Source organism: Carya illinoinensis, chromosome 15, assembly GCF_018687715.1.
Source record: "Carya illinoinensis cultivar Pawnee chromosome 15, C.illinoinensisPawnee_v1, whole genome shotgun sequence".
Lineage (NCBI taxonomy): Eukaryota > Viridiplantae > Streptophyta > Magnoliopsida > Fagales > Juglandaceae > Carya > Carya illinoinensis.
Genome location: NC_056766.1, coordinates 29,329,068 through 29,355,546, shown reverse-complemented (window position 1 = coordinate 29,355,546; position 26,479 = coordinate 29,329,068). Strand labels below are relative to the sequence as shown.

At 34.8% G+C, this 26,479-nt stretch overlaps 3 protein-coding genes across 3 annotated transcripts in view; all 3 read left to right on the top strand.

The window, feature by feature from the left end:
• The window catches only part of LOC122295985 (receptor-like protein 15), a 72,471-nt gene extending 65,282 nt beyond the window's left edge, over positions 1-7,189 (top strand). Inside the window, exon 5 of the mRNA XM_043105288.1 lies at positions 7,003-7,189. Coding sequence (XP_042961222.1) covers positions 7,003-7,026 — 24 coding nt within the window. The 3' untranslated portion in view covers positions 7,027-7,189. The remainder of the gene's footprint in view (positions 1-7,002) is intronic.
• Positions 2,718-7,189, top strand: LOC122295986 (receptor-like protein 15). The gene is made up of 4 exons (XM_043105291.1): positions 2,718-3,197; positions 3,304-3,456; positions 4,568-4,717; positions 4,802-7,189. The coding sequence occupies exons 1-4, from the start codon at positions 2,837-2,839 to the stop codon at positions 5,821-5,823; spliced, it is 1,686 nt and encodes a 561-aa protein (XP_042961225.1). The 5' UTR covers positions 2,718-2,836; the 3' UTR covers positions 5,824-7,189.
• Positions 6,313-7,189, top strand: LOC122295987 (receptor-like protein 56). The gene has a single exon (XM_043105292.1). It carries the CDS (start codon positions 6,313-6,315, stop codon positions 7,024-7,026), a length of 714 nt encoding a protein of 237 aa, XP_042961226.1. The 3' UTR covers positions 7,027-7,189.
• Positions 7,190-26,479: the final 19,290 nt, after the last annotated feature.

Genomic DNA, 26,479 nt, shown 5'->3' with positions numbered 1-26,479 from the left:
AAAAACTCGTAAAATAGTGACTTTGCTGTTCGTAATTCATATAATTTGTTTTTTATTTCTTAATTTTGTTTGTATATTATTTTTTAAGATTATTTTTTATTTTTCTTAATTTTGTTGAATTTTGTGTTTGAGAATAAAGTTTAAAAAAAATTGAGAAATGTTAAAAAAGAAAACATCAAACTTTGAGAATTGTTGCTAAATTTTAGTGGAAAATCTGGGTCGGAAAGGACAAAGTCAATAATGCTAATGTAAATTGGTAGAAAGCGCGTTTCCACAACTAAAGAAGACTTATTAGCATAAAGAAGACTATTGAGTGATGAGAAAACCAACAACAGCTTTTCCAAAAAAGAAAGAGGCAGGCGCTATGATTCTTAATTGGATGAAAACAGAGGATCATCCTCTTTTTTTAATAAGCACTCTGTGACTAAAAATTAATTCAATATAACTTACTAACTCCCAATTAATTCAATTATTGAACATTAATAAATTTCAAGGTTATGACAGAGACAACATTCTTTATTGAAGAAATATTTCAATGATCAGTAATTTAAAATTCTAAAACTTTAATTGAATTCTATTTTAAAAATTCATCTAAAATATTCATCTTTTCTTTTTAATTCCAAGATGATTCCTACGTTACATATCAAAAATCAAGAAGGTGAAGACAATTAAAAACTAGGGAACTAGATTGAGAAATTGGATAGAACCTCATGATATTGAGTACGTGCTCGTCAGTCAAGGTCTTCCCAACTTTATCATTTTTCCATTAAATAATTTAATATATAATGCATATAAATTTTTTAGTCTTTGGCCTTACTTTCTAAGTCATCGGTCAAGGTCTTCTCATTAACGTTGAGGTGTTTATATAAACTCTTTAAGAACAACTTCGCTTAGACACCTAAACGTGAAATGGAGTTTGGAGTTTTTGGGTGGTGGCTACTACTGTTGGCTGCCTTGTTTCAATTATCTTCTATTCATGGGTGTTTGAGAGAAGAGAGAGTAGCTCTCTTGCAATTCAAAGCTTTAATTGAATTCTATTTTGAAAATCACTGTAAAGTGAATCGAGAAAAGACAATGGAATACTCATATTGAAAACTCATCAATCTACAGCCTATAATTGAGTACTCATCAATCAAGATATTCCCAAATTTATCATTTTTCCATGAAATAATTTAATATATAATGCATATAAATTTTATAGTAGTCTTTGGCCTTAATTTGTAATTATGTCATCGGTCAAGGTCTCCTCATTAATGTTGAGGTGTTTATATGAACTTTTTAAGAACAACTTTGCTTTACTTTAATGCTAAAGATGTTGCTGAGCCTAAAGAAGACCCGATGCATTATTGCCCCTCTAATTGCTCAAAGCAGGTTTACAGGGTATTATCAAACTTTAGAGGACTGGACTGATGGACTACGTGATTATTGGCTGAAGACTTGGGGGCGTCAATGCTTTCCTTTAAGAAAAGTCCCTACACACCAATATTTTAAAACTTTATCATACTAATATGCGACTAATTTTTGTATAAATGAGATGATTTGAGATGATTTGTGAATGATAGGTACATTTAATTATTTATTTATATTCTTAATACTTGAACCATAAGTGAGTCTATCATGTAAAATATTTAATTAATTAGATAAAGTGCGGAGTTAACATTTAAATTCAATACTTCCACTCTATATCATGTAAAGAGTAATGTTGGATACATACTTATAAAAATGTTGTTGAGTCTAATTGTTAAGAAGACCCGATGCATTATTGCCTCTATATTAGCTCAAAACATGTACAACGTGTATTCTCGAAACTTAAGAAGGCTTGAGTCGTGACTCTGATAGGCCGAAGACATGGAATGGAATCAATGCTTTCCTTTCCGTAAAGCGAGACCAAGACCATTAGACTTTTTTCCTTCCAGATTCCCGTCTAAATGAAGAAAAAATCGTAAAATAGTAACTTTGCTGTTCGTAATTCATATAATTTGTTTTTTATTTCTTAATTTTGTTTGTATATTATTTTTTAAGATTATTTTTTGTTTTAGTATTTGTAAAAGTTGTGTTGAATTTTGTGTTTGAGTAATGTTTGAGAATAAAGTTTTTTTTAAAAAAAGAACATCAAACTTTGAGAATTGTTGCTAAAATGGCCTAAATTTTAGTGGAAAATTCAATGAAGCTAATGTAAATAGGTAGAAAGCGCGTTTCCACAACTAAAGAAGACTTATTAGCATAAAGAAGACTATTGAGTGATGAGAAAACCAACAACAGCTTTTCCAAAAAAGAAAGAGGCAGGCGCTATGATTCTTAATTGGATGAAAACAGAGGATCATCCTCTGTTTTTAATAAGCACTCTGTGACTAAAAATTAATTCAATATAACTTACTAACTCCCAATTAATTCAATTATTGGACATTAATAAATTTCAAGGTTATGACAAAGACAACATTCTTTATTGAAGAAATATTTCAATGATCAGTAATTTAAAATTCTAAAACTTTAATTGAATTCTATTTTAAAAATTCATCTAAAATATTCATCTTTTCTTTTTTATTCCAAGATGATTCCTACGTTACGTATCAAAAACCAAGAAGGTGAAGACAATTAAAAACTAGGGAACTAGATTAAGAAATTGGATAGAACCTCATGATATTGAGTACGTGCTCGTCAGTCAAGGTCTTCCCAACTTTATCATTTTTCCATGAAATAATTTAATATATAATGCATATAAATTTTTTAGTCTTTGGCCTTACTTTCTAAGTCATCGGTCAAGGTCTTCTCATTAATGTTGAGGTGTTTATATAAACTCTTTAAGAACAACTTCGCTTAGACACCTAAACGTGAAATGGAGTTTGGAGTTTTTGGGTGGTGGGTACTATTGTTGGCTGCCTTGTTTCAATTATCTTCTATTCATGGGTGTTTGAGAGAAGAGAGAGTAGCTCTCTTGCAATTCAAAGCTTCCCTGAACTCCTCGGATGATCAGTTGACATCTTGGAACTCATCTCAAGAGGAGAGTAATTGCTGCGATTGGGAATGTGTTGTGTGCGACAACACTACAGGGCATGTTATCGAGCTTTATCTTGCTTATGTGAGGAGCTATTTAGATGAAGTTTGGTATGTGAATGCCTCTATGTTTCTCCCCTTTCAAGAGCTTAAGTACCTAGATTTGAGTTGGAATCAGATATCTGGATGGATTACAAATGAAGGTATGTTTATGTTGTTCTGTTTTTCATTTTCCGTTTAGATATATATTTCTTTTTTATTTTTTGAATAATGCAATAGAAATCAGCTTATACTTTGTCTCAATTGTAGGTTTTGAAAGATTATCCGGATTGAGCAAGCTAGAGGTTCTTGACTTGAGTTTGAATGCCATAAGTGAAATTAGCTTCATGTCATCACTTGGTCAGATTTTATCGCTCAAGAAACTATATTTGGAATACATCCCAATCCATATCCCATTCTCAGGTAATTAGTCTCCAAGGTTAGATCGAGTACTAATATACGTCCATTGAATGCTTCATGCTATACCCTATTGAATACTTCATGCTATATCATATTGAACACATTTTAATAATTTTCATGTACATTATTATTACCGATCCCATCCCGCTACTGAATACTTGAATTTGTTTTTTTTTTTTTTTCCTATGCTGCTGCTTTCTTTGGGGTTGATATGAGATTTGTGATTAAAAACATTTCTGCCAGTTTCTTGGCCTATGCTTTCTAGAATTACCGCTATGGTCTGGGACATTACTTCAACATATATTATTACAGAAGTTAATGGTAAAAGCAATAAATAAAATAAAACACGCCCCAGAATGGGAGCCACTAAGATGCTTTTTAAAGAAAATAAAGTTCAAATAAGCATTTTCATTTGTATACATCCGAAGTACTAATAAAAAACAAGTCAATCTAGCCGTTTATTTTAAACCTCAATATATAACAATATAAGACTAGAACTAAAAAGAAAAGATTTTGTGGTAGAGAATTATCACAACCACCTTGCCAGTAAGGTATTAATCCCCACAAAAAGCCTCCTGTTTAGATTATCAAGTGTAACTTGACCAACTTCTAGCAAAAGCTTTATATCACCTTGACTGCTAAAAGATGTTGGAGACAACGACAGGAAAATATCAATTGTTTGTGGATCGTGAAAAAAAAAATGATCAGAGGGCAAGCGGCCTGAATAAGGAGTTAGTGCATATAGGTGGAGGCATAGAGAGGCAATACAAAGAAGATTAGAGATAATTGTAAGACCTTATAGAGTATAGTTTCAAAGCCAAAGGAATTGCAAGTCGTTGATTTTCCAAAACATGAAAAAATAAGTGCCCCCATCAACCTTGATCGGGTACAATGTTATCTATTATGTAATGTTAGATATAATCTTAGGGTGTGTAAACCTCACCTACTCAATTTGAAAATTAAGAGAGATCAACCATTAAAAAGTGGATTTTTTTTTTTTTTATGTTGACCCCAAATTTGCACATTTTTTTTTTCAAAAGTGGTGTATGTGACTTGCACACCCTACAAGTGTACAAATCATTTCTCATTTTTAAAACACTCCTTGTCATTTTAGAGTTGAGCAGACTGAAGAACCTACAGGAGTTGTATTTGGATAGTTCCAACATTGACAAAAGCTTCCTCCGTAAAGTTGGCGCTATGACTTCCCTTAATGAATTGACAATACAAGGTTGTGGACTCAAAGGAAGCTTGCCCATCGTTCAAGGTAAACAATCTTGTTTTCGCAAAATATTGCTTAGCAACAATCTCTTAATAGTAGAACTTAATCCTTACTCATTTCATTTTGTAGGCTTGTGTGAGCTTACAAATCTACAAGCGTTAGATCTCAGCCATAATAATTTTGAAGGGATATTGCCTTCATGTTTGGCAAGCATGACAAAACTTCGAGTATTTGATATCTCTTCCAATCGCTTTAATGGAAGCATTGATCTCTCCCCTCTACCTAGTTTAAAGTCACTTGAGTACCTTGATTTATCACATAACTACTTCAACCCAATCCCATTCTCCTCATTTCTTAATCTCACAAAGCTTGAGGCCATATTTAGTGATGGCAACAAAGTGGTTGATGAAACTTTGTCTCAAAGAGAGAATCTTGGCTTCCAATTAAAGGTTTTCAGTTGTTTAAGCTGCTTATCTACCAAATCTAGTAGAAGAATTACTAGATTCCTTCATTACCAATTTGACTTGCAAGTAATAAATCTCCCTCACAACAATTTTTCAGGACAGTTCCCCACATGGTTGCTAGAAAACAATACAAGGTTTGCATCTCTTAATTTGAAAAATAACTCGTTAACAGGAAATTTGCAGCTGCCCAATCATTATGTTCTCAACCTTTTGGTTTTAGATATTTCATTTAATAATATACAAGGTCCAATTCCAACTAACTTTGGTTTTGTTTTTCCAAATCTAGAGTTTTTAAATATTTCTAAAAATAATTTTGAAGGTGTTATTCCTTTTTCTTTTGGTAATTTGGCTTCCTTAAGTGTTTTAGACATGTCAAGCAATAATTTTTCAGGAACAATATCAGAAAACTTGACAATGGGCTGCTCCTCTTTATACTACCTCAGATTGTCTAAAAATCATTTGCGTATTTCCTACCAATTATTTCCTGCCAATTTGAATCTAACATCCCTACAATTTTTGTATTTGGAAAACAACCACTTTTCCGGAGAGATCTCACATGGCATATCTAATCTAATGAATTTGTATGCAATTGATTTCAATAATAACAATTTGTTAGGGATGCTTCCAAGATGGATGGGGAACTTGACGTCATTGGGGAATATTGCTATCACAAAAAAACCAGCTTGAAGGTCCCATTCCAGTTGAGTTATGCAACTTGAAATCACTTAATTTTTTTGACTTGTCCCATAACAATCTGTCTGGCTCTATACCCTCTTGCTTCAACCTGTCCTCCATCAATCATGTTCATTTGAATAAAAACAGGCTAACCGGTCCCATTACCAGTGCATTCAAGGGTTGCTCTAGTTTAGTCACTCTAAATCTTAAAGATAACTACCTTACTGGCAACATTCCAGATTGGATCGGAACCTTTCAAGTTTGAGCATTCTCCTCTTGAAAGCAAATTATTTGCAGGGGAAAATTCCATTTCAAATATGCCATTTAGAAAAACTAAGCTTGTTGGATCTTTCCCACAATAGTTTTTTTGGTCAAATACTGCATTGCTTGAGTAACATTACTTTTGAGCCGATCTACACAAAATCTTATATATTTGAAGTATACTCTTCGAGTAGGTATAGCCAAATATCCGACATATTGTCAAGAATCGTCCATTCTACAATGATAATGAACAGATCAACAGGCTTTTTTTCTCCCTATGGACATGATGCATTACCACTGGTAGATGTACTACAAGAAGTGGAGTTCACAACGAAAAATAGAATTCTCTCCTACAAAGGTGACATCCTCAACTACATGTCTGGGATTGACCTCTCATGCAACAAATTAGAAGGAGAAATTCCAGCTGAGCTTGGAGACTTGAGTAAAGTCCATGCATTGAACTTGTCATTCAACAATTTAACTGGATCAATCCCCACCCAATTCTCAAATCTTCAGCAAATTGAGAGCTTGGATCTATCCCATAATAACTTGGATGGTATTATTCCCCCTCAATTGATAAAGTTGAACTCTTTGGCCGTCTTCAATGTGGCACACAATAACTTTTGGGGAACAACACCAGAAAGAAAAGCTCAGTTTGGTACCTTTGACGAAAGCAGTTACGAGGGAAATCCTCTCCTATGTGGACCTCCACTGCAGAAGACTTGCACTAAAATTCAAACATCATCTAACATTCCAACTGATGATGAGAGAGATGAAGCTTGTGGTTTTATGGACTTGGAAGTCTTTTACGCTAGCTTTGCAGTGTCTTACATGATAATGCTGCTCGGAATTGTTGCCATTCTCTACATAAATCCGCACTGGCGACAAGCTTGGTTTAACTTTGTTGAATTGTGCATATCCACTTGTAACCTATCTAGCTTTAGAATTGTGTAGCTTTGTGTTTTGATGTTTGCATTTTCGTATGTCATTTGTTTTTCTTTTCTTCAATTTCAAGCTTGAAGTTTAAATAACATATATGAGACCTGAAAGCTTGATCATTGGAATTGTAACTTTAGTAGTCAATTAGTGAACAATCAGACAAGATGCTTGAACGATAGATTTTCCTTTCCGAGCTAGTTTTAGGATTTCTTTTCTATCAATTCATAAAAGCTCAAGAAAACAATAAACTATTTCTTGTCCAAGTATCAAAGCTCAACTTGAAGAAAACAATAAGCCCAACATATGCAAAGAATTAATAAAGTCAAACTTAAACAAAAGTGTAAACGTCCATATTAATGTTGAGCTATAAATCATAATAAGAAGTTAGTTAATACCAAAAGAGTACAATTGGTGGTGACTATATTCCAGCAATAAGAAGTGATTGTTGATCTACTAAGTCATATTCTAGCAATTAAATAATAAGTAAGAAAATTTCATAATAATTTCATGCCAACCTCCTTTGGCAACTCCAACTCACCCAAAATTTGCATTCGATCATTGCTTTATAACAATCCAAACGGTCTGGTCTTTGTGTTTCATAATTTTGGAGTCCATATTTTTCTTTAAATTAGAGCATTATCAAAAGTACTTATAGTTAGCTTGATCGACTTCACAAATGTAATGTTAAGATTATGTTGGATAGTAATCTTGGATTAGCATGAAAGAATTGTCGCAAATGACTATTTGTGGTTAAAAACAACTCGCAGCAAAGAGCAACACTACAACTACAGAGTAAATGCTGACCATTTTTTTTTATTGCAAGTCTTAATGATAGCATCTTCCAACAAAGCAAACTTTGAAAACAACTCTCTCAACCGTCCCCCATTTGATTTCAACTCACTCTTACTGCTAAATCTTGTAGAGCTCACACACCGCATCGGTAGCACGTGAACTTCATGACATGCTAGTCAGATGATAATAGTTCTTAGCTTATCTCATAGATCTACATATAGTGTACTGCTTGTAGTCATTTGGAGATTGAGAAACAGTAGATCGTAGATTTTTCAACTCAATGGAAAAGAAAATAAGCAAACAAAGTATAAAAATTAGTTGGAGGAAAAGGGGAGGCTCCCTCGCCTTGGACAATAAAAAGAAGGGCTCTTGGTTTTCTATAGGGAAGTGAGAGAAAAAAATATTAGAGAGATCTAGCCAGTCTTATTAATTCTTCATAGGAAATAAAAAAGAATTCTACAGTTTTTACAAAATATATAAATAAATACTCTAGCCCCCAGCCTTGCTTGAGATTTGGCAAAAAGCTAAGACAACAAGATGCTAGCCACACAGGCAACACCTTTACATTTTGTGATCATTGTGTGTTAGTATGCCTGACATATATGTAAAGGAAAAGTTGCTAGAAAAATAAAATTAAGAATCATGTCATAATTAGAAATAAGGGTACCCGAGAAATAATTTTAACTCACCAAAAGCAGAATATTATGGAAAGTGCTAGTCTTACCGAGAATACCCACTCTTTGTGGGTACCAATTGCACTTTTTTACTTAATGGTTAATAAAGTATTTTAATGATTTTTAATTTTTTTTTAAATGTTAAAGGGGTAAAAAAATGTTTGAAAAAAAAAAGCAAAAAGAAAAAAAAAGAAATTTACACATCTCGATGAGAATTCTCAGTGGACATAGCAGTCCTCTAATATTATTCATAAGTCACCTCAACACCATTGTTAAAATATTATAGACTAAGACTTTTTGATCGCCAAACACAAATAAAATGCCAATAATTTTACAAGAAGATTGAAGATCAAAATATTCCACATAACCTACATCTGCATCAAAATCTATTATCCTAAGCAGCAAAACAGTAATGGAACTACCACAGTAAGATTTCAAGAAAATCTTAGTAAGTTAGAAACCAAGAAAACAACTATTAATGCAAGAAATGATGATAAATATAAATAAATAAATTTCAAGTAAAAAGAAAACACATTTATAAATATGTATATTGAGGGATCAACCTTTGAGCAAATAAAGTAATAACAACTCACTGTAAACACCGTCAAGCACCTAGTGCCAAAATCACCACATAACATAATTTAACATATCATTTCCTGGATCCCAGGTGTAACAACCCGCTAGAGTCATGTAAGACACACTTCTTTCCCTTTAATTACTTCTTCACCCCATTCTTAGAGAGAAACCCAAAAGAGCTATCTCGGGTAGATTTCTGGGTCTTTTTGCGTAGAGATTTTCGACCATTTTTAAGTATTTTTACATAATGACTCCTTCATAAAAACTGTTTCTCTTTGAGTATAGTTTCCGTAAATATATTATTCATATAATTCCATAATTATTTGGTCATCAAAAGTATTTTAACCATGGAAAGGTCATTCTGGGCGTGAAACTGGAGAGTATGCTATGTTTTGGAGTTTTTGACCAAGCTAATGGACATATCTTGGTCCGAAAATTTTATGGAGTGTTATTAGCATATTTTTATGAGTTTTCATTGAGGTTTTGTTACATGAATAAAGTTTTTGATGATAGATTTTCTTAGATCTAGAAACTTGAAAATTAAAAGTGGAAAACTGTTTTTATTTGGAGAAAGTTTAAATATTTCAAGGTTTGATCTTACTCTAAAGGCTTTGATATTTTTAGATGATGATTCTAAGTCTCTTATTTTCATGTTAGAATGTTATTTTGAAGATATTTAGTATTAGTTTTAAATATATGATTTATCTATGCATATGATTTATCTATGCAAGAGGATTTTGGTTAGGCTTAAGATTTGATGCTTTGGGTTAGATCCATGTTTTATTGAGTTTTAGCCAAATGATTTTAATTTTGATGATTGGATATTCTTTAGGACACATTTTTAAACCATGTAATGCTTTATTTCGAAGATCTCACCTTCTTAAGCCATTGATCAAAAGATTTATCAAAGCTAGTTGAGAAAAACGTTTCTGTTTTTGGAATAAGTGTAAAACCAAAAACTCCAAGTATTATTTTATGATTTTGGTGACATTAGTTTGATGACTTAAAGCATGATTGATCTTATGATGATGTTATGAATATATTAGAAGTAAGATTTGATTTTTTTGGAATTCTTGGAGATGTTTTGATTTAGGGTCAAAGCTTGTGATTCAAGTGTTAGGTCTTTTTACAAAAAATTTTGGTATTGATTATTAGCTTTTTCTAAATGGATGTTTTAAGTAAGGTTTAAACTTAGGATAGGAAGATCCTTGTTGCAAAAATCAAGAGAAATGACCTATGGATGTTTCGGTCATAGTGTGTTTTCCACAGTTGTGATTTGTTTTAAATTTTTCTGATTTGATGTTTGAGTTTAGGACAAAATTTACATGAGGAATGTAAATTTTGAAAATTTTTGGAGTTAGGTTGTGAAATTCTTAAGTTAGGGGTAAAATGGTCATTTTCTCACATGTAGAGGGTAAAATGGTTATTTTCTCACATGTAGAGGGTAAAATGGTAATTTTATTCTAAGTTGTCTTTTACACATTTTTAATTGTTAGTAATTAAATTTCTAACTTTTAGAATACCCTTTTACAGTTCATCGTGTTTCGCGCTTTATTCTCATAGAACGCGAGAATAAGTTAGCTTTTAACTTACTATCAGTTTACTGTGTATGTATGATGGGTAAAAGAACTACAATTTATGTATGTATGTTATCATATATGTCATGTCATGCCACGTCATTACATGATTTATTCATATCAATCACGACCCTAAGTGCTAGGATGGGATAATATCCTAGTGGAACTCATTTGTTCACGCTGGAGTATCTAAATAGGTGTGAAATTTCTTGAGTTGACGAAATACAGTCAACAGGTTGCAAATGGGGCCTAACTAGCTGGTCACTGGAGCGCGACGAGCACTAAAGCCGATTGAGCCATATTTTATTTTACATGTGTTCACAGCAAGTGTGGCCCAAACAATTCATGAGGCCACAACAACTATGGAGCATGAAATATGGGGTTACAACAACTGTGGAACATACACTACGTGAGACACAGTAATTGTGACACGTAGAATACGTAGGGCCACAACAACTGTGGAGTACATATTAACGCACTCACAGCTGGTGTAGATACATGTGTTGTGATGCAGTAATCGGTAGGGACACACGCTTAAGGGGACCTGTGTAGCACCCATATGGTCACGTTATTAATTAAGTCTATCGAACAAGATTCAAAATTCATGTTAAGAAATTAAGAATAAACAATCATGATAACCCCATGAGATAAGAATACACCATCATGGTAATCCTATGAGATAAGAATAAGCAATCATGGTGAATCCATGAGATAAGAATAAGAAATCATAGTAACCCCATGAGATAAGAATAAGCAATCATGGTGACCTCATGAGATGAGAATAAGCAATCATGGTGACCCCATGAGATAAGAATAAGTTTCAGATCAAGTTCATATTATGTTATGTTATGTTCACGTACATGTTATGTTCATGTTCATGTTAAGTTTCAAGTTTATGGTCAAATCATGTTATGTTCATGTTTATATTATGTTCAAGCTCACGTTCATGTTATGTTTTTTTCATATTCACTTTATGTTTCAAGTTTACGTTCATGTCATGTTATATTCACGTACATGTTATGTTCAAGTTCACGTTCATGTTATGTTATGTTCATGTTTACATTATATCTCAAGTTCACGTTTATGTCATGTTATGCTCAGGTTTATGTTAAATTCAAGTTCATGTTTATGTTACGTGTGTTTATGCTCATGATATGATTTAAGTCCATGTTATATTTCAACTTCACGTTCATGTTATGTTGCCAACCCATGTTATATTATAAGTTCAAGCTCATGTCATGTCAAGTCAAGTTCAGTTCATGTTTTAGTTCAGGTTATGTTAGTTATGCCATGCTATATGTCAAGTTATGTTATGCTTACTTACAACTTTAATTATGCATTCATACTTTTACTGTCATATATGCATCATTAACCTATGTGGGAGTTTCTGGTTAATTTACTGAGATTTGTAATCAAATCTTACCGCAGTATTCCCAACTACCATTCCCCCCGAATGGTAGGCAATGTGTCAGGATCAGAGTAGGGAGCGAACATTGGTAGACTGAAGGAAGTTGAGTAGATGCCGCAGACACGACGCGGAGCTTACAGCTTCCATAGTTAGTTTTTGGATAGTATTTTGGCCTCGTTAGTCGAGTTACATGAGTTACTCGACGAACTTTTTCAATAGTGTATTTTGGTAATGTAAATATAGAGTCTGACCTCTCTTTTTTTGAGATTACAGTCTTCTAAGACTCGTACTGAAATCGTGAATGTTTACTTTTATCAAGTATGCTTGGATTACGATTTAACTATTTAGGATATTATAAGTTTGGTGCATAGTATTGCTCAAAAAAAAAAATTTATCTGCTACGAATATTGCATAATGCTATATGCATGTTAAGAACATTGTATCTTATATGTCATGAACGGGGGCAGGTAACCTTGTGTTGCATGTCCCGACGCTTTGGATGTCCGTCCGATCCCAAACAAAAGCTGGGGGGATCACTCCAAATCCATTCAAAATGTGAAAACTAATAGTTTTCACATTATTTAACATAATTTAACGTGTGCGCTATGTTCTTCACTTTCTCATGATTGTATGCATACTCAAGCTTTCCTTGCTGCAAACATTGTATCTTATATGTCATGAACGAGGGCAGGTAACCTTGTGTTGCATGTCCCGACGCTTTGGATGTCCGTCCGATCCCAAACAGAAGCTGGGGGCATCACACCAGATCCATTCAAAACGTGAAAACTAGTAGTTTTCACATTATTTAACATAATTTAACGTGTGCGCTATGTTCTTCACTTTCTCATGATTGTATGCACACTCAAGCTTTCCTCGCCGCACCACGGGTATGACTTTGTAACAAGCGACACTTGGCTTCACACCCGATACTTGACCAAGATGTCCTCTAGCCTCCACCAACAGAGAGGCCACGACTTCGACCAGAGAGCATTACCATCTCGCTCGAGCCTGTTGTCGCCCGGCTAACACTTAGGGGATGTCACTCACTTCTTAAACACTTCCGAGTAACTAGAGAAGTTCAACTAAGATAAAAACCCATTTATGCTTGAGTTCGTGATACACTCACACACCTGTAACAAGGAAAATATGCATGTGAGAACAAGATAAGAGAAAGAGACAAGGATATGAAAGAAAAGCACCCTAAACATACTCATAGACATTGCCTAGCATTACTAGTGTCATCATAGGAAAGAACCTACCTCAATAGTGAACTTTTACTTAAATGAGCATTGATGATCTGGTCCCCCTTGGTTCATTGCAAATTCTGAAGCCTAAAATGTGAGAATTCGATCGCTACCTACGGAGTTTGAGCCTTTACCTTCCCTCAAGCATTAGAGTAGAGAGAGAGAGAGAGAGTGCTTCCCTTAAGCTTTTCATAAATATCAAAGTATAAAGAAATAGTGTAGCGAGGTGAAGCTTTTATACGGACCGTTCAACCTATCACGAGTCTCATAGTTCTCGACATGGTTTGGTTGGTAAATTGGCGAGTCCTCCACTATTTGAGTGTCTGTCGGATGGAGGGGCTGATATCAATGGAAAGGACATGCTCTGCATGTCTAAGAAGGACGCTCAATAAGTTGCTTGTGAATGTCACCCATCTTGTCAAAAGCCTCTGAGCATGGTCAACGCATGAATCTATGACTCTTCTTTCCCATGTGTGCTCTGGTGGATACGTCTCCATGTGTACAATCTTTCATGAGATTACTTGCTAGTTTATGAGCACTCTCATGCTATTGTGTGGGCATTCCAATTGATGCACCACGATGCCTATTGCTTGCCCCAAAATGTGCACGTAGGACATGTTGTTTACCCTCATCGTTAATCACCCTATTGCTCGCCTGATGTCAAAACTCACATGCCCTTGGGTCACCTTGCCTTTGCTCACCTAAATTGACAGTTCCTCCATGTACCCGCTGAAAAGCATCGTATTACTTAGACTCACTACCACACTGTGATTTCTCTGAAAATCCAAAAGAACACACACTCTCTCTCCACCCCTCTCTCTCTCCCCCACCTTCACTTGTTCTAACCTCCAAAGAGAAGATGAAACCCTAAGTTGAATTCGTACTAATGCACTTGGACACCCAAAGTCCCAATAGAACCAGGAAAAGAAGTTTCCCTGCAAAAAACTCAATGAGAACTCACTATTAAGGTAGGTTCTTCTTCGTAACAATGCTATGATAACAGTTAATGATTGTAAGGATGTTGTATTATTTATTATATTATTGCCTTTAAAATATTAAAACATGGCAATTTTGTGACACCCTGGTTTTGGATTTTTTCTGCATGAGTACTATAACACTACGATTTACTATATGTTTTTACAATAGGATGGAATTATTCTTTAAAATGTTACTTTCTTTTTGCAAGAGTAGTGTGGATGTGTGAGTGAATCATGACCCCAAGTTACGATGGGGCATTGTCTCAAGGAAGCTTCTCTGGTTACTCAAGAGTATCTAAGAATTGAGTGACGCGCTTTGGGTTATCGTTGGGCAACAACAGGTTTGGGCAAAATAATAATGCACTTGGGTCAAAATTGTTGCCACTCCCTGGTGGAGGTTAGAGGACGTCGTGGTCAAGTACGGGGAGCAAAGCCAAAGTTGCTCATAACGAAGTCTCACGTGTGGTTATTACCCGTAGTGTGGCGAGCAGAGCTAGGGTGTGTGTACAGTCATTCTAAGGAGAACCATGGTACACACATTAATAAATAAAAATGAGTTTGGAAAGTGGTTTTCATGCTATTGAATGGATCTAGGATCCTCAGGTTAAGGCTTTATGTGATGTTTTGGGCATTGGATGCTCAGTAATTTCTCCTTGACTTATTTATACTGTAATTGCTCAGAGGCTTTCACCTTGGTATGTATGAGTTTATTCTTGTATTCTCCTAAGTTTATACTTATTATATTAATCGCCATTTACTTGCATTATTAGTTGTGTCCTAAGTTATAGCTTACTAAAATTTTCTCCAAATCTCACCATGGTAGTCCTACATTTTGATGCAGTAGTAGAGAACAAGGTTGATTTTAAGCGAGAGGATCCAGTGCAGCTTGAGAATTAGTATGGGGGCCTGTCCCTACTCTGGGCTTTTATCTTGTTGTAATGATTATGTTTACTTATTCAAGCTAGTTGATGAATGGTTATGGCTTGTTTATCCTAATTATTGTGGAGATGTGACTTATGGATAAGTTGATGTGTTAAGTTTATTTCTTTGATACCGATATTTTAGTATGACATATACTTCAACTCTTTTCATTGCGATTATTTTTACACACCTGTTGTAACAACCCCCCAGAAATTCATCCAACCCCCCAGAAATTCAGTGGATGAATTTCTTTAGGTTTTAGGAATATCGTGAAAATCCTGGAAACGTCTCACGAATCGAGCAATTGTGCAGGTTTTAATCTATCAGTATAATCAGTTTCTGGCCCACTTAGGTGTTAAAAATGTAACTTTATTTATTTGACGTATTTAGTAGTGTGAGAATGAGAAATAGACTGCGACATTAGTCTCAAATGAATATTTAGAATTTTACAACGCAATTAAATGATTTTTCATTTTCTAGATAACAACTATTTGAAAACGCATTTTGATTTGTTTGAGGCACTTAAGAGTTGAAATTCACGAAACGAAGTGCACTCTAGTTCGTAAGATTATTTAAGATTTTATGGTGCAAAGTTATTTTCACAATTTTTGGAGTAAATAGTAAAACCATTATTAGCACACAGTCTAGTCATTTTCAAATCATAGTGTGGATCATCCAAATCAATCAAGAGAAGTTTTATTTGGACATATGACAAGATTTTAGTCACACTTGGTGAATAGTATAATACACTTGACTTAAAGAGGAACCATGAGATGGAAATGTGAAGGAAATGAAGGAAAAATCAAGCTTTTTGATCATACCACCTAAGCCAAACACTATTTCATCCAACCATCCATTTTGTGCCAAACCAAAGAGGGTTTCAACCCTAGTGAAACTCTAAATATTTGAGATCCAATTGAAATCCCAAAACTTTGGTGATAACCGAAACCCTAAACTATTTCCCCAAACCCTAAATGATAACCGGTTTTAGCTTAGTGTTTAATCACTTGATTAAATCACTTCCACATGCTATTAACCAATCAAATTCATATCAATAAAACCCTTATCTATTCTTTTGTACCATAGTATTTTCAATTGACCATGAAAAATTGGATTTGGGTTTGTTAGAAACCAAAACCTCAAACCACACCCTATTGAAACCCCAAATGAGACCCAATCGGTTTATGCATACTAAGGCCCACTGAAAAACTCCACCTATGCAAGGCTTCTTTAGGAAGTTTCTCCACTTCCATGAATGTATTTTTACTGCCCATGTCAGCCCCAAATAGTGGCTGATAGGAGGTCAATTAGCCACCTCACCACCACCCTTCACATGGAAGCTTCCTTGGCTGAACACCATGAGTTGTATGGCACATGGTTTTCACACCTTTTGGCAGCCAACCTCCCATTAAAAAGGCTTAACTTGGCAATTCATATAAGTTGTTCCTCTTTGAGTCTAATTTCCATTGGTGTATTTTTGTGTAATTCTATATGTATATTTGATTAGTGAAAAGTCTATTTAAGTATGGAAAGGTCATACTGGGCGATAATCTAGACAGTGTGTGATTGTTTAAATTTTTTTATAGAGTTCTTGACAAGTTCTTGGTCTGATATTTTTATGGTTTAAAGTTAACATATTAATATGCAAGTTGGATTTAAATTTGTTGCATATTGAGAGTCTTTACTAAGAGTTTGCATGATATGTGAAAGTTGAAAACTAGAGGTGTAAAAACAGTTTTTGTTTTGAGTAAGCTTGGATCTTTTGTTATAAAAGCATGCTCCTATGGTCTTCATATTCACTATCAAAACTTTGACCTATGTGTTAGGAAGTCATTTTGAAGATTTATAGTTGTGATCTTGAGGGAATAAGTTTTTATGCATGTTAAGGTCCGGTTGAAACACAAACTTGAGGTTCATGGGTTATATTGTGTTTCTAAGCAATTTTTGCCACGTGATCTTGAGTTTAATGCATAGATCAATTTTAGGACTTGAATTTGAAGCATATTATTTTGTTTCTTGATGGTTTACGTCATGGAAGATTCAGATCTAGTGGTTTGATCAAAGACCAAAACATGTAATACTTGGTTTTGAAGTAAATGTGCAAATCGATTGCGTTGGATGATGTTTTGTGACTTTTGTGGTCTTTGATTTATTTGTTCAGTCATGATAATCTTTATGATTGATTTATGAACATGTTAAAAGTATGCTTGTGAACTTTTAGAGTTCTTGAAGTTTATTTGAAGATTGTTAGACCAAGAGCACAAAGGATTTGTTCTATTTGGTCAAAAACTTAATGTTTTGGCATGTTTATTAATATAAGGAGTTTATGATTTTTATGGAATTTATATTTTGATATCTTGGCATGATTTTAGAACCTAAGATATGATTTTTGCAAGTTGGTGAAATTAGTTTAAGTATGAAAATGCGTTTGAAGGTCAAGTATGCATCAAAGTAATGATTTTTCCCTAGAGTGGTTCGGCCATAGTGAAGCTCTTCTAGTTGTAAATTGTTTTAAATTTTTCTGATTATATATTTGGTTTTAAGAAAAAATCTACATTAGGAAATTTTGGTGAGTTTTGTTGTTGCGATACAAGATCCTTAAGGCATGGGTAAAATGATTATTATTTCACAAGTAGATGAGTAAAATGGTCATTTTTACTTTGAGTAAGTAATTTTATGTTTCCAAGTTTGTTAATGAGGAGTTTCTAACCTTTAGAAATATCTCCTAATAGTTTCCGTTATTTCACACCTTATTACATCACACTTCAATCACTATAAGTTAGCCTCTAACTTACTCTCAGGATATTTGTGTATGTTGGTAAGAAACCATCATTCATGTTGGTTAATTTGCTTATATATGTTATGCCATGTTTTCCTTCCAAGTACTTAATTTATCAGTTACACATTATGTCACGGCATGCCATGTTTAACTGTTGCACGCCATGTTATGTCATGTTGTTTGTCATACTAACATATCACGTCTTGTCATGTCATTTCATTCCATGCCACGTCATGTCAAGAGTATGGAGTTCGTCATGAAACACAATATTTTCAAGTCAGTTGAGTCTTTTATGCTTATCACAACCCCAAGTGCTAGGATGAAGCATTATTCTAGTGGAATTCCTTTGTTCACTTTGGATTGCTTAAACTAGTGTGAAATTCTCTAAGTTGACAATGTAAAGATCAATAGGTTTTGAATGAGAACTAAATAATTAGTTTCGGAAGTGAGGGCACGCACCAACATCGTTGGTGTCAACCGTAGTTCAATTTAATGTTATATGCACTCGTGCAAGTGTAGATACCTATCACGGAATGTGTACATTACGTACTCGCAAGTGATGCAGATACCTATGGTATAATGCGTATATTAACGTACTCACATCTGGTGTAAATACCTATGATATGATGCAGTATTGGTAGGGGCACACTACTCAAGGATACCTATGTAGCATCCACATTTCACTTTTAATTAACAAGTTTAATTGTTAAACGAAATTCCAAGCTCATGTTCGGTTCACGTTTAGTTTTGTATTATGGTCAAGGAGTATATGATCTGCCTGGTATTGCGGTCAACGCATACATTCGGCCCGGTACGATGATGAAGTAGTAAAATCTGCCATAATACAAAAAGTACACTCATGATGAAGGCGTGTGAGCCACTTTAGTACTCCCATTTCTTAAACAAAGTGCAAAATTTCAGTTACACGAGCTAGCATTTTCATGGTCATGTCATTTTCATCTCATGATCAGTTTCAAGTCCAATGTCATGTCATGTTTATTTTATGTTCGATTTAGTTCAATTCAGTTCGCATCAGTTATAGTTCATGTCAATTCAAGTTATATTAACACATGTCATGTTATTTGCCAACGCATGTCATGTTAACTTGTGTTCACATCAGCATTCATGTAATTTTACTATCATGCATGCATCTGTACACTACTAGTTAAGTTGGTTGTTAACTTGGTAGTCTCGACTACCATTTCCCTAGAATGGTAGATAATGTGTCCGGTTCTAGAGAATCCATGCATGAGAAATCGGACGAGGTCGAATAGAATATGGAGCACAGACAAGGAGTTGATGGAGTCTATCCCCCATTTTCTGGATGTCAATTTGGATATCATAGTTGAGCTGTGTGAGCGGCTCAACAATTTAGTATAATAGTTTTTATTTCCAGACTGTCTTTACAAACATGTTGGACAAGTAATGTAACCTTTTGGATCAGTTATCATGTGAATTTTACGAAGTATGTTTACGTTTTTGGGATATATTACTTCTGGTACATAGTATTGCTCAAAGAAAAAAATTATCTGCTGTGAATATTACATGTTGTTGGATTCATGCTAGGTACATTACATTTTTATTTGTCATGAATAGAGGCAAATAACCATGTAGTGCATGTCTCCCACATGTGCTAAGCATACGAGCACAAAATGTTCAACAATATGGAAAGGGGAGTAATTCATATAGTGTGCATTCCTAACGTCGTGGTTCTCCACCAAATAACAAGGGTCGAGGGCGCACACACACACACAGGGTGTGGCTTTTGTCCTAATTATGTCTTTTTTTAAGAAATTCTTTTCACTAGGATTGAAAATTTAAACTAGATTGAACCAGCCCGAACCAGACCTGGTTCTTAACCCGTTTGGTCCAGGACTGGTTCCTCCATCTTAAAAACAGGCTAAAACCGGTCTAGTTTTGATTTTAGGTTTTCCATCATTCAACCAGATCGGACTGGTTCCTATATATATTTAATTAATTTTTAATATTATATAAAATGTTACATATATATATATATAATATGTGAAATAATTTTATATTATAATTTATAACATAAAATTTTAATCTTAGACATGAACATTTGTTCAATCATATGTTATTAATATAAAATATATATTAATTCCATTTTATAGCCAAATAAATTATCAACATATTCCTTTTTATAAATATATAATACATTACTAATACTAATTTACATTAGTATATTAATTACATTTTATGACTTAATACTAATACTATTCGTAATCCACTTTAAGTCTATATATAAATAACTATATAAATAATTTTTTATGACATATTGGCACCGAAAAACCAGACCTAAGTCGGTAAAACCGAAAGTATTGGTTTCGGAGGGTAACCAGTGCAAAATCAGTGTATTCCAGTTCGGTTCGAAAATTTGTCCAAACTGGTTACACCCCTACTATTCACCATCCTTTTAACTATGATCCCCACTAGGCTTGTGCAGAAAAGTCTAGGACACGTCAGTCCGTATAGCCCAACCCGACCTGAAAAAGCGAGTTGAAGCAACTTGCAGGTCGAACCCGTTGAAACCGACTGCACGTTTGTTTTAAGGGATTTCAATTCTCAAACCCTAGCTGCAAGCCTACCATCCCTCCCCATTTCTCTCTGTCATAATTTGCTTGTGTTGTTTCTTCATTTTTAGAAACTGTCTCTAGCTGAAATGCCTCTATGATACGTGCTTCTTTATTTTTTTTCTATTGCTTTTTGTGTGTATTTGTTTTTCAGATGACTTCAGAAACTGGGTCTCAAGCTCAAATTTCTCTCCATGGCCCATGCTGTGATACCCCCTTTTTACGTGTATTTTTATTGAATGAGTATTTTAATTTAATTAAAATATTGGTTCTTTTATATTAAATTTTTTGAATTTTAGTTGGATTTATTTATTTATAAAATTTATTTTGAGGTGCTTTCTTCATATTAATTATTGTTTTATGTTTAAATTGCTCTTTAATTTAACTTAGTTTATTTTTGGATTTTAAATTTTGTTGTTAGTTTTTACTAGTTATTTATTTTATTTTAGCTAAATATTGTGTTTAAATTATTTTATTCAATTTATTGCTTTTAAAATAGTTTTCGTGGGATCAGTTTCTTGACCCAAGATGTGAGGATTGAACCTCATTTCTTTCCCTTCCTTTTTCTTTTCTCTTTTTATTTTTCCTTTCTCTTTCTTCTTTATTTTTCTTCTTTCTTTTTCTTTCTTCCTCCTTATTTCTCCCCAACCCCGTGCGAAGTCTCTCCCTCCCTCTCCGTCCGTTTCCTTCATCTGCCCAGCCCACCGCCATGAGCCACACCGCCCCTCCCTTCTTCTTCCCCTTCGGCCAGTGAACACCCCCACCAATTTCCAGCCACTCCCGCGCCACCGTTAGCCGCCATGAAGCCCACCAATCCGCATGGCTTTTGACTTGTTCCACCACCGTCACTCTACCTCCGGCCACCATTTCTTCCCCACTTCATCACCGACCTCTTGCCAACCTAACCCACCCATTTTCAACTCCAATCCATCGCTGGAGCAACCACCACGAGCCAAACTCCGTTTTGGCCATTTTTGACTTCCACTGCCGTTTTCGCTGCCACCCACGGCCAACCACCACTTCCACTAGCTTCACTAATACCTCTAAACCATTCCCTATCAATCCCAAGTCTTAGTTCATCCCCATTCAAAAGTGGGTAATTTATAACCCACAGCCACAGTGCTTTTACACTGTTACATTGCTTTTTCGCCACCTTTTGCAGCCCTTTGACCATTCAAAAAATATTTTATAGCGCTATAAATATTTTACAAACTTCCTTTAAGATTTAAATGTATTTTTGCTTTAACAATAATTTGTGATTGATTGGTTATGCCGGACTAAGTCCAAGAAGTCGTGGGTCGGATGGATTTAAGGATGGAGTTATTCATGTTTGGATAATGTTTAGTTTCGTGTCATACATTGCATAGTGCACGCATGTTCATGTTTGTAAAATGAAAACTAGGTTTTCGTGTAATTGCATGCATGTACATGTGTTGGAAATTGAAAACTGGGTTTTCAAGTGAGAAATGATTTTGGGCATATTTGTACGATTAGATTGACTGGTTTGAGTCAGAGGTACTATAGTGATGCAGGGGGATCCGAGACAGATGATGCTGAGCTGTCAGATTGCACCTTGATGACGCTGAGATACCATGAGTTGGCAGATCAGCACAAATGCGGGAATTGATTCTGATATGTTCCTAATTGGGGCCGTTTTGAGTGCATTTTAGTCTTTTGGTCATAACTTTGGCTACGGGCGTCGGAATTGCGCATAAGACCCCAATTCGGAAAGCTCTTTTCGGCACGCACGCTGTTCACATCGAGCATAGCTCCACGTGCCCTTCTTTCAACCTCAAATTTTGTTGTTTTTCCCTCTGAATCACTAGCTTTAGTTATTTTTTACTATTTATGGTAATATTTCGTTTGTCAGTTAGGAAGTCATTTTAAACTCGATTTGGGTTGGATTTTTTGCAGATTGCTTATTTTATTTTGAATTTCAATTTGGAGTGATTTTCGAGTTTTTGCTATTTTTGACAAAATTCGGATAAACACGATTTTTGGCTATAACAGTCCGGCTTGTGGACTGATTTTGATTATTACTTGATTTGATAATATTCAGTTAAACCCTAGAAATTTTTTCTCTTTGTGTTTTGGGCGATTTTCTCCTCTTTTTCCTTGTGAATCATCTGCTGGAACTAGCTTGCAGGATAATCGCTATTCTATCCGGAGTTATATAGAGATGGTGGTAAGCAGGGATGTTAGTAGAGTCTCACCTGTGATTCCCGCCTACGGTGCACGCATAGGGATGGTGGTAGAGTCCCGCCTACGATTCCCGCCTACAGATGGACTTGTAGGGATGGTGGTAAGTAGGGACGGTGGTAGAGTCCCGCCTGTGACTCCCACCTATGGTGCATGTGTAGGGATGATGGTAAGCAGGGATGGTGGTAGAGTCCGGCCTGTGATTCCTGCCTACAATGTTCTAATGGTTTGGTTAATGGATCATTTCCTGAAAAAATTGCGAGATTGGATTTTTGAGCCATTATCTGGGATAATGACAAGGAAATGTTTTGGGCCAAAATGGGATTTTGGCATGCGTGGAAAAATGTGAATTTTTGGGACATATGCATATGGCATCATGTTCATGCATTTGGTTATTGCATGAATGCATTTTTATCTTGAGGTTTGTTTGGGTTGTTACTTACATACGGTACCGTCTTTGGTACCGTAGATTTGGATGCAAATGATGAGGAGACTGAGCCTGAGGAGGCGGCTCTGCCGGAGGATTGATTTGGTGCTTTTGGTTATTTATTGGAAAATTATGTCTCTGTCTTTAAATTATGTATTTTGGTTTTATGATGATATTGGAACTTGTAATAGTTTTAGTATGCTTATTTTTTTAGCGAGCTTGTATTTAAACAAAATCTGGTACTTAGTCGATTGACTTTATTTATCTGTTGTATTATTTTTGTTCTGCACGTGTTGCTTGTCCAGCACTTGGCACTTGGCGATGGGATTTGTGAACTGGGTTATCATTATCCCGACGCCTCGATTTCCACGCATCCGTATGTGGGAGTTGGGGGCGTCACACATGCTCCTTGATTGCATAATTAACAAAGTTTATAAACTCAATTAGTCAAATATGCCATTACTTTGGTTTTCGAATGACTTCAGAAACTGGGTCTCGAGCTCAAATCCCTCCCCATGGTCCATGCTCCTTCACTGCATGATTAACAAAATTTACGACCTCTGTGAGTCAAATATGCCATTACTCGGTTGAATCGTGAGTCAAATCCGCCGCTTCTCCTATTCCAATAGCAACACCTCCCTCGCTTTGGCCGTCTCCAACTGGGCTCACTCGATTCTCAACAGTGACTTGGAGAAGATGAAGCTTGCTGCTAGAATAGCTAGTCGCAGCGACTCACCAGCCAAGCAACTTTCAAGTCTTCAGAGCTTGGGGCTCTACCCGATTCTTCATCGTCAAGAGCAAGGGCATTCGGCGTGGACTAGATAAGAATGTGGCTTGACTGGCCTGATCCGCCATTGCAATTTTCCCTTCCTGTGCTTCCAATATCAGGTCGGATCAGTCCAACCCTATTTGTTGTGCCAGGTCATGCTGGGCAGGGCCCAAACACAAATCGGGTTGGTCAGGTTGCAGACCTAATTCTCACATCATCATTTAATGTGGTATTAAATGATTGAAAAATAATTTATCATCTTTTACTTACTTTTGAATTACTTAATGCCACATAATGAATAATGAGAAGATGTTGACGGAAGAGGATGACAAATAGATTTTCTTTTTTTTTTTTAATGGCGTGGTAGCGTGTGTTAGGTCATAGGTTGCCATGTTAGCTAGTTGTAAACTTGTTGTAAAAGTTAATGACAGGTTTGAATAGTGAGATGAAAATTTTTTATTTTAGATGAAACTTTAAAATATTATTTTTTAATATTATTATGGTTTTGAAATTTGAAAGAGTTGAATTAGGATTTGAAAATTTGAATTGTTTATTATATTTTGTATGGAAATTTGACAAAATTATAATGATGAGATGAGATGTGATGAGAATTTTATATCTCATCCCACTTGCCAAACCTGACCTAAGGGTATCTTTATCCTCTAAACAAATACATCAAGACTTAAAACAAAACAAAATTACAAGATGATATATTGTTTTTCAATCATTTAAGCCATTCTTTTGGGTAAGAAAAATCATTGAGTTTCACTGTAAGCTATTCTAGTATGAAATACCAAATTTGACGGTGGAACAAATAACAAAATACTTGCTATTATATAAGTATGATAGATTTTGATTGTTTTAACTAAAATAGAATGGAATTTAAAATCAACATTGAAATCCATATTATAACATTGTTACAATGTTATGGACATTCTATGCATCAGAATTTCCTCGAGAAACAAACAAACAGAGAATTGCTGAACTTTTGGGCATTGCTTTCAAGATGTTTAAATATGAACTCACTTACCAATTAATTCATTTTTGTGGTACACTTAACAATGAGCCATAATAGTCATATATAATGAACTACATTCGATCGGGTGTTGCATCAAAAGAATGAGAAACGTTGGATCAAGTGAACGATCGATGAGCCTAAATATAATATAAAGCTATAAAAGGTTTACAATTTGGTGTCATCTTCCAGCCTTTTCTGCTCAATAAGATGTTTCCAATACCTTGGCCAGGCTTGTGTACTCTCCAAGATGATTCTTGAACCATTCATACACAATCAAACTAACATAAAAGCATAAGAGAAAAAATCCTTAAATATTAAAAGCAAAGATGTTGGGCTATGCGTCAAGCGTCAAAAGGTTCAGAGACCAATGAAGACCAAAACGTCCCTTTCAAAGGAGGAGGTACATTATACATCCTGGGATTCCTGATTATCATGTTTCACCCAATACGATTAATCGAAAACAGTTTTGTGCTTTCGGTCAACCTTTTACTTCTACCATTACATAGTTACATACAACATGTTGGGTCCCAATTAAACATAATCTTTCTGGGTACAGAAGAAACCTATTTGTATTTCCAATCATTATCTTTTCTATTGCTAAAGCATCAAATGAATCATTTAACTTTATTGATTCTTGGGCCTCTCCTGTCTGTCCTTGTCCTTTCATGTCACTATCCTTGAAAAAATATCTTTACCAACCGAATTTTGTTATATACAATCGATAAATCGATAAATGCAGTCAACGTACAATCGGCTATACAAAATAAATTAAAAAAAATTATAAAAAAATTTTGTTATATTCAAAAAAATTTACATGAATAAAAAAATTTAAAAAAATATTTTTTCTTTTCATATAAATCTCGTATTAATTCACTTTTTTACAACCGACTGTATTTACCAAATGTAAAAAATTTTCTCTTACCATAAACGACAGAAACGAGGTCTCAACCTTTTTATTATCAATTAAATCCCCCCGAGTGCTTCTATTTAGTGTAAAATATAAGACCTTTTTGGTCTCTGAATTTAAAAAGGAGTCCATTGATGGATCAAATGACTAAAACACCCCATATCTTACATAATTAAACTCCATCTATTTATTTTAGCTGAAATAGAGAGATCACTATCCGCTTGAAAATAAAAAACAGATGCTCCAAGTCCCTACCGTTCCTTTCTCTACAGATAAAAGCAGACACAAGCCAGCTCATCAAGAAGAGGACCACACTCAATCATTCAACACTCATTAATATGTCCCTCCTTGACCAATCTCCTTATACAATAATGCACTTCTTTTTCCTGTCAATCTCATTAAAGAAGAAACGTTCCATGTTTTTTCCCCAATAAACTAGTATGAAAAATCAACCTTGCTATTTGTTTCTCATATGTAGTTCATATATGATCTGCAAATGGCATATTATACAGAACAAATATGCACTGCAACAATAAACTCCAGAAGGGTTACAAACAAACAGATCTCCTTCAACCACCAGATCATGATTCAAGCACCTACAACAAATGA

Coding starts and splice junctions, on each gene's coding strand:
- LOC122295987 (XM_043105292.1), top strand. CDS start 6,313: ATGATAATGAACAGATCAACAGGCTTTTTTTCTCCCTATGGACATGAT.
- LOC122295986 (XM_043105291.1), top strand. CDS start 2,837: ATGGAGTTTGGAGTTTTTGGGTGGTGGGTACTATTGTTGGCTGCCTTG. Junction 3,198..3,303: donor TGGATGGATTACAAATGAAG/GTATGTTTATGT, acceptor TCTCAATTGTAG/GTTTTGAAAGATTATCCGGA. Junction 4,718..4,801: donor AAGCTTGCCCATCGTTCAAG/GTAAACAATCTT, acceptor TTCATTTTGTAG/GCTTGTGTGAGCTTACAAAT.